The 17,314-nt window shown below is 48.9% G+C and overlaps 1 protein-coding gene across 4 annotated transcripts in view; it reads right to left on the bottom strand.

Moving 5' to 3' along the window:
- Positions 1-399: 399 nt before the first annotated feature.
- The window catches only part of MCF2 (MCF.2 cell line derived transforming sequence), a 59,014-nt gene continuing 42,099 nt past the window's right edge, over positions 400-17,314 (bottom strand). For 2 of the 4 annotated variants that reach the window (XM_053990160.1, XM_053990158.1), the window contains 13 exons: positions 17,160-17,229; positions 16,735-16,827; positions 16,173-16,265; positions 15,096-15,221; positions 14,116-14,337; positions 10,851-10,943; positions 10,484-10,562; positions 9,503-9,569; positions 8,951-9,057; positions 8,768-8,877; positions 8,422-8,534; positions 6,863-6,963; positions 5,406-6,201 (listed from right to left, as the gene is read on the bottom strand). In XM_053990160.1, coding sequence (XP_053846135.1) covers positions 6,095-6,201; positions 6,863-6,963; positions 8,422-8,534; positions 8,768-8,877; positions 8,951-9,057; positions 9,503-9,569; positions 10,484-10,562; positions 10,851-10,943; positions 14,116-14,337; positions 15,096-15,221; positions 16,173-16,265; positions 16,735-16,827; positions 17,160-17,229 — 1,381 coding nt within the window. In that variant the 3' untranslated portion in view covers positions 5,406-6,094. Of the gene's footprint in view, positions 2,237-5,405; positions 6,202-6,862; positions 6,964-8,421; positions 8,535-8,767; positions 8,878-8,950; positions 9,058-9,502; positions 9,570-10,483; positions 10,563-10,850; positions 10,944-14,115; positions 14,338-15,095; positions 15,222-16,172; positions 16,266-16,734; positions 16,828-17,159; positions 17,230-17,314 lie in introns of those variants that run through there. The other 2 variants (XM_053990161.1, XM_053990157.1) reach the window with 2 other exon arrangements.

Raw genomic sequence — 17,314 nt, 5'->3', positions numbered from 1 at the left:
AGGGGACAGTGGGATGGGTGCAGGGGACACTGGGGACACCCTGACCCTGCTGGGATGGAGGCAGGGGACACTGGGGACACCCTGACCCTGCTGGGATGAGTGCAGGGGACAGTGGGATGGGTGCAGGGGACACTGGGGACACCCTGAGCCAGGGCAGGGTGTCAGCAGCTGCTCGTTCAGACTTCAGTGTAAGTGCCAAGGTGCCCCTGTCACATTCATTGCCTCTGCATCCAGCAAGAAACTAACTGGATCATCTGCCACTGCTTACCTTAAAATCAAAATGCATCTAAGAAGGTTTTAAGTTGTTCCAAGGAAATAAATAAAACCAACACTGTGAGCCCTTTTTTTCCTCTAGTATTATAGCAGACGTGTCTTTGAACAGAAATGCATATTCTCAGATGGATTTATTTAACAAGTTTTTAATCTTTAAATATAGATTTAACACATTTTTACAGGTACATATACAATATAGTTCATTTAAACTTGCAGTCAGAGAAAAGTCTCTACTGTAATTTATACATATTCATGAAGAGCCTAGTTCAACAGCATACTCGGGGGAACATACCATGTGTGCAAAGTTTCAAATGTTAAAAACCTCAGACTGTACATTCAGATTTGCAGAACTTATCAACCTCATAAATTAATAAAAGCTTAGATTTAAAACTATGGAAGACAAAAAAGATTAAAATCATTCAATATGCAATGTGTGCTATGTTTCAGACAAATATTTACAGTAGTACCTCAAAATGTGTATTGTTACCACTATAAAGAGCCCCAGCAGTAACTTTAGCCTTTCCCACCTAATTAGTGCACTGTGACTGATTTGAAAGTAGAGGAAAAGAGCCTCCAGGGGTGTCCCAGCTGTGCACTGTGATTCCAGCGGGGTCTTGGTGCTGCTCAGTTCACACTCAGCTGCTCCCGGCTCTGAGGGTGCACAGGGGTCACCCCAGCCCTGCAGAGCCAGGCTGGGGAAACGGCCTCTGGGGCTGGGGCACCCCAGGAACCCCGGCCAGCAGCTCAGCAATCCCCCCCACACAACAAACCCAGCATGTCTGAACTCGGGGCTGTGTCTGAGGAGCACAAATAAAAGTCAGATCATAACGGTGCCCCTCTAGTCCACGGTATAAACATTTCCTTGGGCTGGGGCAGAGCAAGTTCACTACTGCATGCACACCATTAACCCTGCTCTCCACACACTCAGGTGCTCTTTGCACACATCTGCTTCAAAGTTCAAACCACCTGTACCTACCTATGCTCTACAAAAGCAAAACTAGACAGAGAAACACAAAATTAAATTATGAGTCTTCAACATTCTTTTTCCCTTCTCAAAAATTCAATAGATACATCATTGTTAAAGATGCTGAAAAAGTCTTATCACAAGAACATCCTTAGTGCAAACATGGACATTTAGCTTGGATTTATGGCACGTGTTCCAAAAGTACATACATTAATGTAAACTTCAACACTTGCTAGATACAGGTTTCAGCCCTGGGACGCTTTGGGACCCTAAGTGATTGGTGACAACCCTGAGGTGTCAGTTTGACCTGATCCAGACCTCACTGAAATCAGGGAGGCTGACTGCAATGGGCTGGAGTCAGACCCTAAGTGCAAAAAGAGGATCTTTAGTGTTATTGCTTCCTCACACGTGAGTCAGCCAGATGATGCTCTTACAGAACATTACATTCACATAGCTGAAGCAGATACTTAAGAAAAATCCACCCACAAAATCAATTAAGCAGGACATACAGCTTCTTAGTTTGGTTTTTCTTTTTTTTCTTTTTGGTTTACCAAAACTCAACTCTTGTTTGCAACTTCAACAGTTGTCAGCTAATAAATAGGCAAAACCTACTTCAACCTGTAGAGGAAATTTCAAGCATCTAAACAAAGTGTCAGGAAACTGTAGTGTACTTCTCTGATGAAACATGATGTATGTCATGGAAAAACAGCAGGAAAAATTAACAAAATACCAGAATTTCCACAGGCGAAAAGAAACAAAGGGCAGAGAATGGCTTCCTTTATGAGCATGAGAAGCTGCTTAGGACCCCGGTCCCACTCAGTGCAGATGAGGCTGTGGAGGTCTGTGAATGTGATGAACAGTACAGGACAACTCCAACTACTGTGCTAGTTCTCTGTAACACTTAGCTGAAAGCTTCCAAAGAGCATCGAAAATAGGATGCTGCTAGTTCACCCTTAATTCAAGGGGAACTAAACTTTCTCGTGTTACACAGGGCAGCATCTATAAAGTAATGGAGAATGATGTTAATATTAAAGCATTTTAGTCCAAGAAATACATTGTTCCCTGTAATCACGTAACATTTATATAACAGAAAAAAAAAAAAAATAAATGTACTCCTGCATTTCTCCCTAAAAGCTGGGCTCCCACTGGCTTCAGTGAGAGCCTTGACTAAGGCAGGGCCGCAGGGTTTGACTCATTTCCATCATCCATCACTTGATTATCACAGCAAGGCCAGCTGGTATCTTCTCTGGGCTCCTTCCTTGGCCAGGCTGGGGATGGTTTTCTGGCGTCACTAAAGAGCTGTTCTGTGAAGCTGGCTGGCACCGCAGGGCCAGGAGAGCCCCTGCTTTGTGCTTCAAAGGCCAAAAAGAAACCAGCATTGCCTCTAGGGGAGCCTGCACGGACACACAAGGCTGTGCTGCAGCCACTGAAGTGCATGGGGGCAGGGAGCAGTGCTGCAGTGCCAGCTGCAGGGCACCGGCACCAGGGCGTGGGCAAAGCCTGCACCTTTCAGCCAGCGTGCCTCCAGCAGCCTGCCAAAGCTCCAGCCACACAAACACCCTGGCCAGGCAGCCCCAGGGATGGTCCAGGGGGCACAGGACAATGCCAGTGACTGTCCAAGGGGCACAGGACAATGCCAGTGACTGTCCAAGGGGCACAGGACAATGCCAATGACTGTCCAGGGGACACAGGACAATGCCAGTGACTGTCCAGTGAGGGCACAGGACAATCCCAGTGACTGTCCAGGGTACACAGGACAATGCCAGTGACTGTCCAGGGGACACAGGACAATCCCAGTGACTGTCCAAGGGACACAGGACAATCCCAGTGACTGTCCAGGGTACACAGGACAATGCCAGTGACTGTCCAAGGGACACAGGACAATCCAGTGACTGTCCAAGGGACACAGGACAATCCCAGTGACTGTCCAGGGGGCACAGGACAATGCCAGTGACTGTCCAGGGTACACAGGACAATGCCAGTGACTGTCCAGGGGGCACAGGACAATGCCAGTGACTGTCCAAGGGACACAGGACAATGCCAGTGACTGTCCAGGGGACACAGGACAATGCCAGTGACTGTCCAAGGGGCACAGGACAATGCCAGTGACTGTCCAGGGGACACAGGACAATGCCAGTGACTGTCCAGGGGGCACAGGACAATCCCAGTGACTGTCCAGTGAGGGCACAGGACAATGCCAGTGACTGTCCAGGGGGCACAGGACAATGCCAGTGACTGTCCAGGGGGCACAGGACAATGCCAGTGACTGTCCAAGGGGGCACAGGACAATGCCAGTGACTGTCCAGGGGGCACAGGACAATGCCAGTGACTGTCCAGGGGGCACAGGACAATGCCAGTGACTGTCCAGGGGGCACAGGACAATCCCAGTGACTGTCCAAGGGGCACAGGACAATGCCAGTGACTGTCCAGGGGGCACAGGACAATCCAGTGACTGTCCAAGGGGGCACAGGACATGCAAGCTCAGTCCTTCAGGCACTGCCAGGGGGGGAAAACCTCTGCTCAGCTTCATGGCATGGAGAGTGGGCACAGGGGATCCCCCTAAGGCTTGGAAGAGAGGATTTGGCAAGCAGGATGTTAAATAAACAAGGAGAGGGTCTGGCATGTGGAACAGGAGCCTGTGCCCACCTTAAATCACCAGAATGGCTTGGGTAGGAAGAGACTCCAAAAGGAATCTGGTTCCAAGCCCTGCCGTGGGTGCTGCAGTGCACCTGAGAGGTGAGATCCCTTCTCTTGCCTGGCACAGACCTGCCAGTGCTGCACAGTGTGATCCCTGGCACACTGGCCACCAAGGAACATGCAGAAATGGTTTGCCTCCTGCTCCAGTGCAGAAGAGGAGTTGGGATTGTAATGCTGGAGCCCCAGCCTTCCCTGAAATGAAGAGATAATCTTGCATCTCCGTGTTAATTCATGGAAAAGCCAAGTCAGTTAATCAGGCAATGCCTGACCACTTGCGAGGCAGCTGAAACTACCAACACATGGGTGAGCCTCAGCAGTAGTTCCATTCTGAGTACTGCCCTTTCTGAGCACAGTTCTCTCCAGATATTTTTCATTTTGAGCTCTGCATGTTACCACCTGCAATACAAAACTGCTCCTTCATCGTGCACATTAAAAAAAAAAAAATCCACCATGGGTCTGCACAGCAGAGAGAATAAATCTGTCTGGAAGAAAGCAGCAAGGACTAATCTCAGAACTTACAGCTAGAGGCACACCAGAAGGAAAATTCATTTTCAAAATGATCTCCAAGCCAGCCACCTTCCTCCCAGAGAACCTCATGGCTTATATCCAGGCCAAGATTTACAAGAGGACTGTGGATTTGCAAAGCTGGAATGGCTGGGAAGTGAAGCATTTACCAAATACCCCTCTGCTAACTTAAAAGGGACAGCAAAAAGTTCCCTGTAAGTTCATTCTGATCTGTATTGGCTCAACACTGGAATAATTAGCAGGAGGGGGGAGGAACAGCTTGTAGGCATGCAGGTAGCAGCCATCCTGGGCCACAGGATAAATCTAAGGAGAAATGTGAAAGTAAGGGATTTATTCTATTCAGCTAAAGGCTTTGCCCTGAAAAAAATCCCAAAGCCCAGATTTGTACGAATTCTGCTATGAAACTGTGTGACTGGACACAGAGTTTTAATTAGGGGAACCTGGAGCTGAGCAGTAAGACAGGCACTGCCCCCACAAAGTGCCAGAACTGCCTCTCCCCAGCACTGAAGTGACTCCAACACTCTCCAAGCTCTCGGGGATCCCACAGCGTGTCAGTCAAGCCTACACTGCCGACATGCAAAGCAGCACTTCGGCACGAGCAGCTCACAGTCCTGAGGGATCCGAGGCTCCCTCCTGGCCCTGCTCGGCTGCCTCGTTCTCCTCTGCTGTGCTGGAGCAAGAGCTCCATCTTCTGAGGAAGCAGCAGAGAGCCCAGTCCCGGCCACTGCCGAGGAGTCGGCGGTCACCTGCGGGGTGAAGTGACCAGCCCCAGGGTAAAGGCAATTGCTGAGTGCACGAGTTCTGTGTGAAGATCGATTTTCAGACTGCAAGTTGCTTACGGCTCTAAGGACACGCTGCTGAAAAGCTCTAGGAATAGCAAGAGAACATCCTACATCATCCCCCAGTGTTTCCTGGAGCGTGTGTAAGATCAGAACCATGCCTTGGGACTGCAGGCAGCATCAGAAGCAGCAGAGAGAACAGCTACCTTCGCAGGGAAAGCAGAGCCCCAGTGCTCTCAGAGCCTGGGACACGGCTCTGGAGTAGCTGGGCAGTGGTGTGGGACTCACAGGAGGCATTTTCTGTGGCTTCACCCCGGGGAATTGCCCTCAGTTTGTACTCAGCAGCTTTGTAAGCCAGTCCAGAGCTGACAGTCTCTAGGTTTTTGGGGATATGACCACTGACAATGCAAACCAGGGTTCAGAGTTTCCCAGCACCTTTTTTTGAGATGCATTCACAGCTGGAAAACCCTTCTGCATAGGACCTGGTGAGATGGGGTAGCTGTACATGGAGAGGAGGTCAGGGGAGCCATAACTGCATCTTGAAAACAGGGTGCCAGTACACTCTGAACACTGGTCAGCAAACTACCCCTTACAGAAAATCAGCAAACCTTCAGCCTGGGAGATTTGACTGCCCTGCAACAAAGGGGATAAAAAAATACCTTCCTGTATAGGAAGGACTTCATTGAAATATACCAAAAACCACCAAGAGCTGACTGGAATTTTAAGCCTTTCGGATGGCTTCCTTCACATTCATAAAAAAAAAAATAGATTCTGACAGAAAGAAGTATTTAAAGAGAAATCTCCTTGCAAGATTTGCTTCATACAGTCATAGCTAGTAATTTTTAATTTTTTTTTTTTAATGGACTAAGTCAATGTGGGCTTCCTGAGCTGTTCCACCTCCAGCCCTGGTCTCCCACTTGCAGAGGACAGCATGGTGATGAGGCAACACATGGAGCAGTGACACTGTGGACACAGCAAGGGCAACAGGCTGCTCTTAAGGCATTTTCTTGTGTCATCTCTTATGCTTCCCTATCTATTTGTATGTACAGTTGCAGCTAGAAAATGAGAACTCTGGGTTTGGAGACTCCAAGCCTTTGGCTGAAACCTGGTCACCTGTTTATAATAAACTTTATCTAAGGATGGATTAACCAGCAGGCAGCAGTGAGGGCAGGAGTGAGGCAGCAGGGAGGAAGTATTGCCTTTAGAGTGCTGGGGTCAGGCCACGATGTCTTTTGCAGCAGGAGGAGATTCTGAACCTCCTGTTCACACGGGGTTTGAGCTACAGCAGGGAGGAGGCAAAACAGTCTTGGGAATCCCTGGTCAGACTCCATCTCTTCTCCCCGGTCTTCTACCCAGTGCTCTTGCAATGAAATCTACGTTTTTAAATGCTTGGTTTTAATTTACTAGTGCCTAAAGTCTCAGAAAGATCTTAACGTGTTAAACAAACAAACAAAAAAAAAACTTAATTTGCTACTTTTGCAGGCTTTTTGGAATAGCTGCTTGCTTTCCTATTTTTCCAGCAGAGGCATATGCAGCCAGATTTAGTACATCAAGTGTAATGCAAATGGCTTAAAAGACCTGATTTGAGATATGAAATATTGCTGCTAGGCGTGCTATCAAATACCTGCGACTTTGGCATTCCGAAATCTGCAGTCACCGACTACAATCTGCAGACTGTGGACAGGAATCCAGCCTTCTTTTCTTCTGTTTAGGTTTTTCACCAACCTTTGAATGACAACAGCATTAGGAACAGAAGCCAGCCAACCCAGAGGCAGTTTGGTGAGGGCACGCTCTACACAGCTGGGGGTGCAAGCAACAATTTGTTCCGACCAGGGAAGCGTTTTAACAGGACCTGGCCATGCATTTAAAGCATCATTCCCACCTAAATTTAGGAACCTAATTTAAAAGCCTACATCTCTGTAGACACTGGAGGAGAACAGGACTCCCTCTCAAGTCATGCTGCCCGAGACCTCCAGAGATGCCAGTTGAGGAAAAGCGGCTACTGAAGGAGTCAAGGGCAATTATTTCTCTCACTCCTCTGCCATTTAGACTGGTAGGATGATTTTAGTCAGGGTGCTGTAAGTAAATTCAAGCCAAGATTTAGGTAGCTGGAAACACTCATGCTCCGAAGTGACAACCCTCTGTCTCACTCATGCAGTGGAATTTGTGCTAACAAAAAGCTTGGTGTGAGAAATCTTTGACTGGCACTGGCAGAAGCCCCCAGGAGTGGTGAACTTCCAGCAAACCTGAGATGCTTTGCATCTGCTTGGCTAACAACAAACTGAATTTCTCAAAATGCAGTGGGACTAGACGATCCCTGCAGATCCCTTGCAATTGAAATATTCTATTTTATCCTGTTCTGATTTCCCCTGAAGTGCAAGGGCTGCAGCTGTCAGCCAGGAATCCTGCACGGGGCATTGACATCTGTGCACTTACAGGCTGGTGCCTGCACAAATCTGACCCAGGTTCCTGCCAACATCACCCTTCCCACACCCCAAACAAGGCTTTGGCACACTGGGCTCCCTCCTGCTGAGACCCTGGGCTGGCTGGTGAGAGCTGCTCAGAGTCAGCCTGGAAAGGGAAGAGCCAGAAACCTCAGCCAGCTTGCTGTGAGCCTCAGGAGGGGCATGCTGCCCCTCCAGACAAGGACACCAGTGGTCCAGCAGGCCAGGGGTGTTCCCAGGGGATGCTCCCAGCCCCCAGGAGAGGAGCAGCTGTGAGGTGTTCTCTGTGAGCCACAGCTTTACACACAACAGAAACAGAGCCTGCAGCCATCCCCCAGTGCAGGGAACACTCCTACAGCTGTCTGAGGGAGGAAAACACCTTGCAGTTACTCACTGTGGCTGGTAATAATCCCAGAGGAGCAAAGCCTGGAGCTGAGCTGGGATGGACAAAGGGAAGCACCATCTGAAGTGGGGAGAGCATGGCAAGAGGGGCTGTGAAGGCATTGGTAAATCCCAGCTCAGGCAGAGACCCACGGCAAGGGAAGTCCTGACTTGTTTCCCCAGGCCAAGCCAGTGTGGATGGCATCTAGTCTTGGCAAGAGAATGAATTCTCCAGCTTTCTGGAATGGTCTAAAGCTCAGTCAGGAGCTGCAATGAGTGTATCACCAGGCAAGTGACATTTCAAGGGACTGCCCTGCAGGTTCTTAGAGATAAGGCAAAGTAATCCTAAAATACCTACCACTGTCCCTCACCATCTTCATGCAAGAGCTGAATTTCATCCCCATTTTTCACCAGCAGGTCCTCTGATCCTCTCCTCTTGCAGTCTGCAAGGGCTTTGTATTTTCCTGGAGACTGTGGTAGAGAGAAAATCTTAGCTTATTTAGCTGCATTTTGCATCATGCAGCTGTGATTTCTGACTGCTGCGGGGAATGTGCCAGCTACCTGAATTAAAATTATTTCAAGAAACTGTGGCTGAGACATGGAAACTCTGAGAGACACGGGCAGGACACATCCAGGACGCAGTGAGGAGCACGAGGCAGGCTGAGCCAGCATCCCAGCCCTGAGGCTGTCACACCCCCACCTACCAGCTGGTTCTCCTCCTCCTCGGTGTCCGAGCAGTTGGAGAGGTACTGCTGCCCCGACCACTCCTCCAGCCCCTCGCAGATCTCCAGGGACTGCGACGTTCCTGGCCAGCCTGCAAGACAGCGTGGGGCTCAGGCTGGGGCCCCGCGGCCAGGGAGGCCCCGAGGGAGGGGAAGGGGCCGTACTTCTGTGGGGCTGTTTCTGGGGGGACACCGGCCCGCTGTCCAGCATCACCGGGCTGGTGCGCTCCGAGTCGTTCTCTTCCGAGCTGATGGAGGCTCTCTGCTGCTTCCTGAGGGGGTCAAAAGGAACAAAAATCAGTCTTGGCTTTACTTCGCACATGAGCACCTACTCCACGAGGTTTTGTTGAACAGGGTCAGAAATAGCACTGGTACCTCTCAGTGTATACCTCTGTGAAGATTAAGGACTTAGTGCCCGGCTCTCGACCTTTTTGGGAGGGGAAAGGAGGTTGCTGCAGTGAATTACAGCCCTGAATTACAGCCCTGCCTTTGCTCTGCTCCCTCTGCAGAGGAGCTGCAGCTCAGGCCACGCTGCCAGGCTCACGGGTGTCCCTGCAGACCCTGTCCCCAGGCCACGGCCACCAAAGGGTGAGCAGCAGCACAGCCCTGCTGTCCCCTGCCCAGAGACAGGGACGGGCCAGCACAGAGCCAGCAGCAGCCAGCCCTGGGTGCCCAGTGATGGGAGGGACCCAGCCCCAGCCCCAGCCCAGCACTCACCTGTCCCCCAGCTGGGAGGAGAGCGGGAGCTGCTCCGAGCACGAGCCAGGCTGCTGCTTCTCCCCTGCTGCGAGGGCAAACACAGCTTAAATCCACTTCTGCACTAGCAACTGCACGCTCGAAGCATTGCTTTAAAAATTAGACCTTCTGTACAACCCTATTGTATTGCAAATGCAGGAGAACCCGGTGGGGAGAAATGCTGATGTGACTCCAGTTCAGAGGGCTGAAGGATTTCTTTGTTATAACTATGCTAGAATACATTAATATACTATTTAAAGGAGATACTAAAACTACAAAGCTACTTGTTCTAACTACCAAATCTAACTCTCTCACAACTTGTGACCCTCTCTGGGAGTGCAGCCACAGGTGGGTTGGATTGGCCACCAGGCCCAAACAATCCTCACCAGAATGCAACCAAGCAACCACCCCAGGGAAACAATTCTCCAAGCACATTCCACATGGGAAAAACAAGGAGCAGAAATAGAAATTGTTTTCCCTTTCTTCTCTCTGTCCTCCTCTATGAAAAAATCCTGAGAGAGAGAAGAATGTGCCTGCCACACTATTGGTTTCTGTCCAGAGAAAAACAGACCCATGGGCTCCTGCAAAGCACAGACTTAATTCTCATTAAGGTGGCATGTTAGCACAAATCCAGCACTGAGCCTGCTCCTGATACGCTTCAAATTAGGCATCTGGTTTGTATCTCATTGAATTAAACCTATGGTAACAAATGTGAAATAATGCCCAAGGTAATGACAACCAAAAAAAACATACTTCTGTGATTCATTTTCACATGAGCACCCAGTTTTTACTGCTCCAAGGTATGTTATTCCCCTGCAGTGTAAGGCCTCACTCCAGCATTTTGCCACCAGGCTTCTAAAAATTCATTCTCCCGTAAGAATTAGTGGACTTGAAGATCAGCAATGTGCCAATAGAAAGCTTCTGCTGCAGAGTGAAAGCCTCAGAGAAATTGATCAAATGTACCTTTTATAAGCTCTTGCTGCTTAAACAAAATTTTTCTTATTTCATTCAACCATGCCATCTTCAGATCTACTGTTTGGGCCTGGAAGAAGAGAAAATTGTCTGAATTTTGAATTAAGAGTCATCCGTTATAATGTAGGAATAAAATCTTACTTTTCTATGCTGTAATTATCTGAAATCCCCCTTTTTCCCAAAGCTACTACTAAATTTTAAACACTCTCGATCTTTTAAAACTGATGATTCCCATTACACCCAGGCAAGGCACAGTGGAAATTGTAGAGCCATCACTACAAGCACGAAGACCAGTGGGACACATTTTCTCCTCACAGCTCCCAGGACGTGCAAATACCCAGATTTCTGAGGTACAAACCTGCACCACATACACCTCTTCTCTCCCACTGTACCAGATCTCAAATTTCCGATGATCTCCCTTCACATTCTCAGTTATCCCAACTGCATTCATCTGCAAATCCAAACGAAAAAACAATTAAACACAGTCCAAGCTCCCTCTTCCCTAGGAATGCAGACTTCTGACAGCAAGTTAAACCTGTCTGCATTGAATTTAACATGTTTCATCAATTTCAATTTACGTAGCAACTGAAAGTCATTATCTGTCTCATTCCTCCTGACTCTCTATCAGCTGCATTTTGGATAAACCTTCCAAAATGAATCAATGGACCTTTGGGAACTTTTCATTTGGCAACCAGTGGAACCAACTGAAGCATCATGTCAGCTGCCTCTTTCAGCACAGAATTTCTCAGATTTGGCATATGAAGATTTATACATACGTGACATGTTGTAATGCATGTTATTTATCCACATGCAGTATTTCTTTCCAAAAAAAGGTTAATTTTTGGGATGCCCAAGCCTGGCTTCCAGGACACGTGCAGGCTTGCAGCTGAGTGCTGCTTTACTCATTTACCCCCAGCCACTTCTGATGGTTTGGACGAAAACACCAGAGGCACAAATCCTTCAGGACCTGCACAACTTGACCCACCTGAACCAAGCTCAAACCATGATTAGGAACTCTTCAGCAACAGGAGACCTCTGACCTCCCTCCTGAGCTGACAACTGCTGTAACACCTGATACCACACGAACCATCCTCTCCCTTAAAGCAGGGTTTGCTGGCAATTATTCACTGATTAAAGGATGGCCAAAAATAGCTCAAGCTCCACTTGCGTGTTTTGGAACAGATGTAATAATAAAGGTATCATCTATCATAAATTATTCACGCAGACTGGATTAGACAAATCCACTATAAACACAAACAAAACCTTAGAAATAACATCTGTTCACCACTGCTGTTCCTCCTTGACAATATGTGCGTGCCCAGAGCTTTTGGTCTGGAAGACTTGGATGATTTACAGCATAGGTGCCAGGGACAAATGTTCTGTTCCAGCAGTTTCACACAGTGGTGCCCCTTTTCAGGGACATGAACAGCCCCAGGCAGCAGGAACCAAGTTGCTCCTGACATCACAGAAACATTTAGGCTGGAAAAGACCCCTGAGGCCATCGAGTCCAACCACTGACTCCTGTCCCCAAGTGCCACATCCACAAGGCTTTAAATCCCTCCAGGATGGAGGAGCACTGCCTGGGGTAGCTGTGCCAGTGCCTGCCCACTCCTCACATCCATGCTGAATGCCCCTGGCACAGCTTGAGGCCATTTCCCCTTCAGAAAGCAGGATGAGGCTCCATTTTGGTTTTAGAAAAACTTAAAGATTATGAAAGCTGTTGGAAGGGCAGCCTAGAGAGCACCTCATCCAGCCACTGCAATTCCCAGTTCTGTGCACCTTGTTTGCCTTGGCAGTTTATAGAGGCTCCTACAAAACTGCCCAGGCATCAAGCTGTTAGAAATTCTGGATGATCTACTGTGATGATGCAAAGAACAAGCGCCAGGGAGAGACAGATTTAAGGTCTGTTCATTGAGGTTAGTGGATTCCAAATTCCATTTCCTCCCCCTGCCCAGGATTTACTGTCAGCTGCTGGATCACTGCAGTGCAGACCAAGCTGGGTTAGTGCAAAGCTCTGGGCTGGTGCTCATCTGCATCAGCTTCCCCCTGGCACCAGGCACATTCACCTGGCTTTGCAGTAACCTGCACCCTCTGGGTCACTGGAGCTCAGCTGAAGAGCTGTTTACCACTGCTCATTCCCACAGGATGCAGAATATCATCCTGAGACTTCCTTTGGTTTGTTTTATGGATGATCTGTTACACAGCATCTGCCCAACAGATGCTCATTTCAACCCTGAATCCCCCAAAAACACTGCTGCAAAGAAAAGCCATCTCCTGATACTTAGGGACATGGTTTACTGATGATTTAGCAGTGCTGGTTTAACAGTTGGACTCGATGATCTCAGAGGTCTTTTCCAATATCATTGTCTGTGATTACAAATCAAATTAATGTCAAGCTCCAGAAAAAGGATTTTGCCCCCAGCACAGCAATTCTCAAAACATATGTACAGGTGTAACCCTGTCACATCCATGGATTCTCTAACTCCAGCCTCTGTGTGCCAACACAAAGCAATCCTCTGGAGGCAAAGGAACACTGTGGACACATTGCCTGGGATCCTGAGCACAGCATTTTCTCCTCTGAGCTGCATTTCCCCTGCCACACCTCTTCAGTCCCTTCAGAAGCATGTGTGGTAAAACAAGCCCTGCAGGGGAAACGAGCTCCCAGAAAGAAAGTGATGCTGTGTGGGGAACATCTGGGTAGCAGACATGCAGCCTGAGCCTTGCTTCCATGGCATCCTCAGCTGGGCTGAACAGACTCCTCTGCTGTTACCTGCTTTTCTGGCTGCCCCTGGCAAAGCCCTCCCCAGACCCCACTGGGACCAGGGACCTGCAGCAGGGACCTGCTCTGCCCCCAGGTTCTCAGTTTTTTCCAATCTAATACATATATACACATATATATATACACACACCCCTATGGGTTTTCATTTCTCAAGAAAAACAAGGCAGAGTCCTGAGAAAGAAATGCTGCTATTAGAACTGCTCATCCCACCCAGTGTGCCAGGAGGTCTCCCCTTCAGAGCAGCACTTTGGGAATTTTATTGATAAGAGTTAGCATTTAAAGTTGTTTACACCCCTCATATTTTGCTGCGGGCTGCCCTTGTCATCTGATAATTGTCCTTCAGCTGGAGCCTGCCAAAGGAGAAGGGAATGGGGAGGAGGAGGAGGTAACCCTGCATCCTCCTGTGGATGTAAAGAGGGCTCAGGAGCAGCCAGGCAGAGCCTGCCCAGCCCCCCTGGGGCAGGAGGAGCCCCCCTCTCTCCCAGGTGGGCTGGGGAAGACAAAACACCCTCCCATGGCCTCAGCAGCCCTGAACACTGCAGAGGGGCCAGGCACATCTGTACCCTGGCACTGCTCCGTTTCCCTGGCACAGTCACAGCCCTGACTCCAGGCCAGGGGCTCTCCCAGCTGCTGCCCCAGCTCTGGGGGTCCTCAGAGTTCATTCAGCCATCAGCCTTCCGTGGATATGGCACGTCTCTGTGAGACAGCACAGCCCTCAGCAGCAGAAAACAAGCCCCCATGTCAGAGAGAACAATCCCCTCAGGCTCTGCAGAATTACCACTCTGCAGTACACATGGCTGTGTAAAACACCCTCATGTTCATGAACAGAAATCAAACCCCTTACTTTCAGGAAGTGCTTAAAGCTGTACGATGAGGTTTTGTCGTATCCATCGCCGTGCTCCTCTCGCTTCTTGCAGAAGACCAAGGCTTTCTCATAGAGAAACAGGTGCCTCTGCATGGGCTTGAACCTGGCCAGGTCCTTCATTTTTGTGGGCCCTTTTCGGTGTCCTGCCCAAACACTGAAAGATCCCTGCATCAACACCTTCCCCAGCTCGCTCAGGTCACCCTGGGGACAGCAGGACAAACAGAAAAGAACAAAAAAAAGCCCAGTTAAAATGTGAGGGGACTCTCCAAACAATGCTGGGACACAGGGCCAGCTCTGCTCCAAGGCACGTCCCTCTAAGAATAGGTCTTCCTGGAAGGATCAGAGGATCTTTTGGGAGTGGTGACCTGGTGCCAGGGGGGAGCACAGCCCTCATGCAGGCCTGCAGCTAGTCTAGAAGGTCAGAAACTGGAAGAACTAAAGGGAACAGAAACCCATCCAGCTCCTATGGAAGAGCATGTCAAGGGTTCTGGCTACTTCAGTGGGACAGGGAAGTGAGATTTGAGCCTGAACTGAGGTATCAGAAGATGGAATTCTCCAGGAGGCCAGGCCTGGGATCAGCAGCTTCCCTGAAACCTTAGGAAATGCAACCACTCCAATGGAAAAGGCTCAAATTCAGCCTGAGAGTCGTTTGTTAAATGCTGAATGGGAAATGCTGAATGGGAAATGCTACAGAAACAGCCCAGGAGAGTCGTTCGGTCAGCCATGAGAACACAGAGGGGCACACACTGGAAAAATGCTCTAGAAAACCACAAGGTGGCAAGTGTGGCCACCGTGCAGCTCAGGATATCCCCAAACCCCTGAAACCAGAAGGAAGGTTGTCCCCTGTGAGGGCTCCCTGGTCCCACCCATTGCACATGTTCTGTTCTGTTCTCTCAGCTCTCACATTCTGTGCATCACCCAGCCCTGTGCAAGGGCTCTCTTTGCTCAGAGCTACTCACATCATATCCTGTGATTGAAATCTGATGCATGGAGTCGTTGACTGACTTCAGCAAATCCAACATTGCAACCAGAGCTTCTTGAAGTTCCTGAACTCCATCACAGCTCGTGCTGTACTTTAGCAGCTCCTGAAAATAGAAATAGGAGGGCACGTGTTTGCACTTGAACAAAGCAGATTTTTCCACCTTGCCCAACGTTTCCAATGCCCAGAAGTGACCTATGCTGAGTTTCTCTTTTCATGTCACTGGGAAAAAGGCTCCCTCTAAAGCACAGTCAGTATGAGGTGTGGAACAGCTCAGTGAGGGATGGTCTATTTTTAATGTGTTGCCTTTAGGATGGTGTCAGCATAGAGCAGCATCACATTCTCCTGATTCCTTTGTGTTGTGTTTTCCTGCTTGGTAAGATATGGCCAATAAGGCTGGGCTTTTTCATTAGTGCCAATATGCCCTCAAAGGAGCTTGCAGCTGGTGATTGTCTTCAGACTGGCAGGCACAAGGAACAATTTATAAAATCCAGAGCCTTCAGGTCAGTAAATGGAGGACAGAATAATTCCACCACTGAGATAACACTAGGTTCATTTCAGATCTCCTGCATACAGCTGCATGTATGCTCATTCAAGAGGCTGGAAGGTGCTTCAGAAGCTGCTACCCAAGTGCTACTCCTGCCTTACAAAGTGAGAATAACTGCACTGCCCTGCCTCAGATGGGGGACACAAGAATAAAGGCATTGAAGATTACAGGTGCTATCAACACCCGAGGAGAAGAGATGCAACAATTTATTTCATTCATCAGATCCTCATGATCATCTCTGGCTCTGTTTTCTTACAAGTGCTTCTGTAATTTTGCATCTCTGAAGAGATTCAAACAGTCTTCCTCTCCTTAAAAAATGGCCTCTTAAAAGCACTTTCTCCTTTTTCAGGTATGTGAACATTCATCTTCACTGAAAGCCACTTCAGGAGAGGCCAAGACAAGCAATATGTCATCCAAAGCTTGGTGCTGATTTACAGGTAACCTTTAATTGAAAGACAAAACAAATCTCATCTCTCTGCTGATGCCCTTGGGAAGCAGAACATGAAATACCTTCAGGAGTAACTGGTACTTCGTCAGGCGCTGCACTGGTTTGAGCAGATAGGAATCCAGCCCCAGCTTGTGCTCTAATTTTCTTTGGCATTCCTGGAACACAGAAGTCAGGCTAAGTCAGTTCTGCACCATCTGTAAGCAGATATTCCAACAGCACAACCGTGGGGTTTGATGACTGCAAAGGTTTCACGTCAAAGTGTTGAATGGTACCCGCAACTAAAGAAATATGATAAAGAAATATGATAAAGAAATATTATAAAGAAATGAAATATTATAAATATTATAAAGAAATGAAATATTATAAAGAAATATTATAAAGAAATGAAATATTATAAAGAAAAGAAATATTATAAAGAAATATTATAACAGCATGCAAATTAGCAGTGAGTGGATCTGCCCTGTACTCCCGGGGTACGAGAAACGCCAGCATCTCTTTCTGTGAGCATTTTGTGTGCACGTTGCACGCAGCACCAGGCAAGAAGCAGAACTGTGGGCTGCTGAGGAGGGTGGTAGGACAAGGCAGTGTCCCAGGTGGGGCTGCCTGGGGGAAGCAGCAGCTCACCTGGAAGAAGGAGCTTTCGGAGCACTGCCTCCACAGGGACTCGGAGCGGGGCTTGTTCTGGCAGTACTTCTCATACATCTGGAAATCCTCCCGCTGCAAGGCAAGCCCAGGGCAAGTCACCCTCAGGGACCCAGTGCTGCCAGGCAGCAACTCGGGCCAGCACCCAGGCTGTGGGTGCTTTCGCCTCTGCTGCCAACTTTAACGCCTACGATGACAGTTTGGGTGAAAAAAAGCACAGCAGGGACCACAGCTGCGGCCACAACAGCTGCTCTGCCGTCCCTGCTGGCCACACACGGCCACTGCTGGCCCGGCTGTCGGTCCTGAGGGCCAGGAGCCTCTCACCCGACCAGCACAGACGAGGTGTGGCAGAGTGTGACAAGCCGGGAGAAACGAGTCTGCTGGACACGTGAAAGTGATTCACCCACCCTGTCCAGGAAACAACATCCCACTCTCTCGGGTGCTCCCAGGCAGTTTTCCAGACTGTGCAGGAAAATTCTGCAAGAGATGGGAGAAGGGAGAAGAGCACAGCAGTGAGCAGGGGCAGGTTTGGGTATGCCAGCACTCCACGGGATGATGGAAG

Source organism: Vidua macroura, chromosome 14, assembly GCF_024509145.1.
Source record: "Vidua macroura isolate BioBank_ID:100142 chromosome 14, ASM2450914v1, whole genome shotgun sequence".
In the NCBI taxonomy this organism is placed as follows: domain Eukaryota; kingdom Metazoa; phylum Chordata; class Aves; order Passeriformes; family Viduidae; genus Vidua; species Vidua macroura.
The sequence above is the reverse complement of the archived record's forward strand: the minus strand, read 5'-3'. Positions and strand labels throughout refer to the sequence as shown.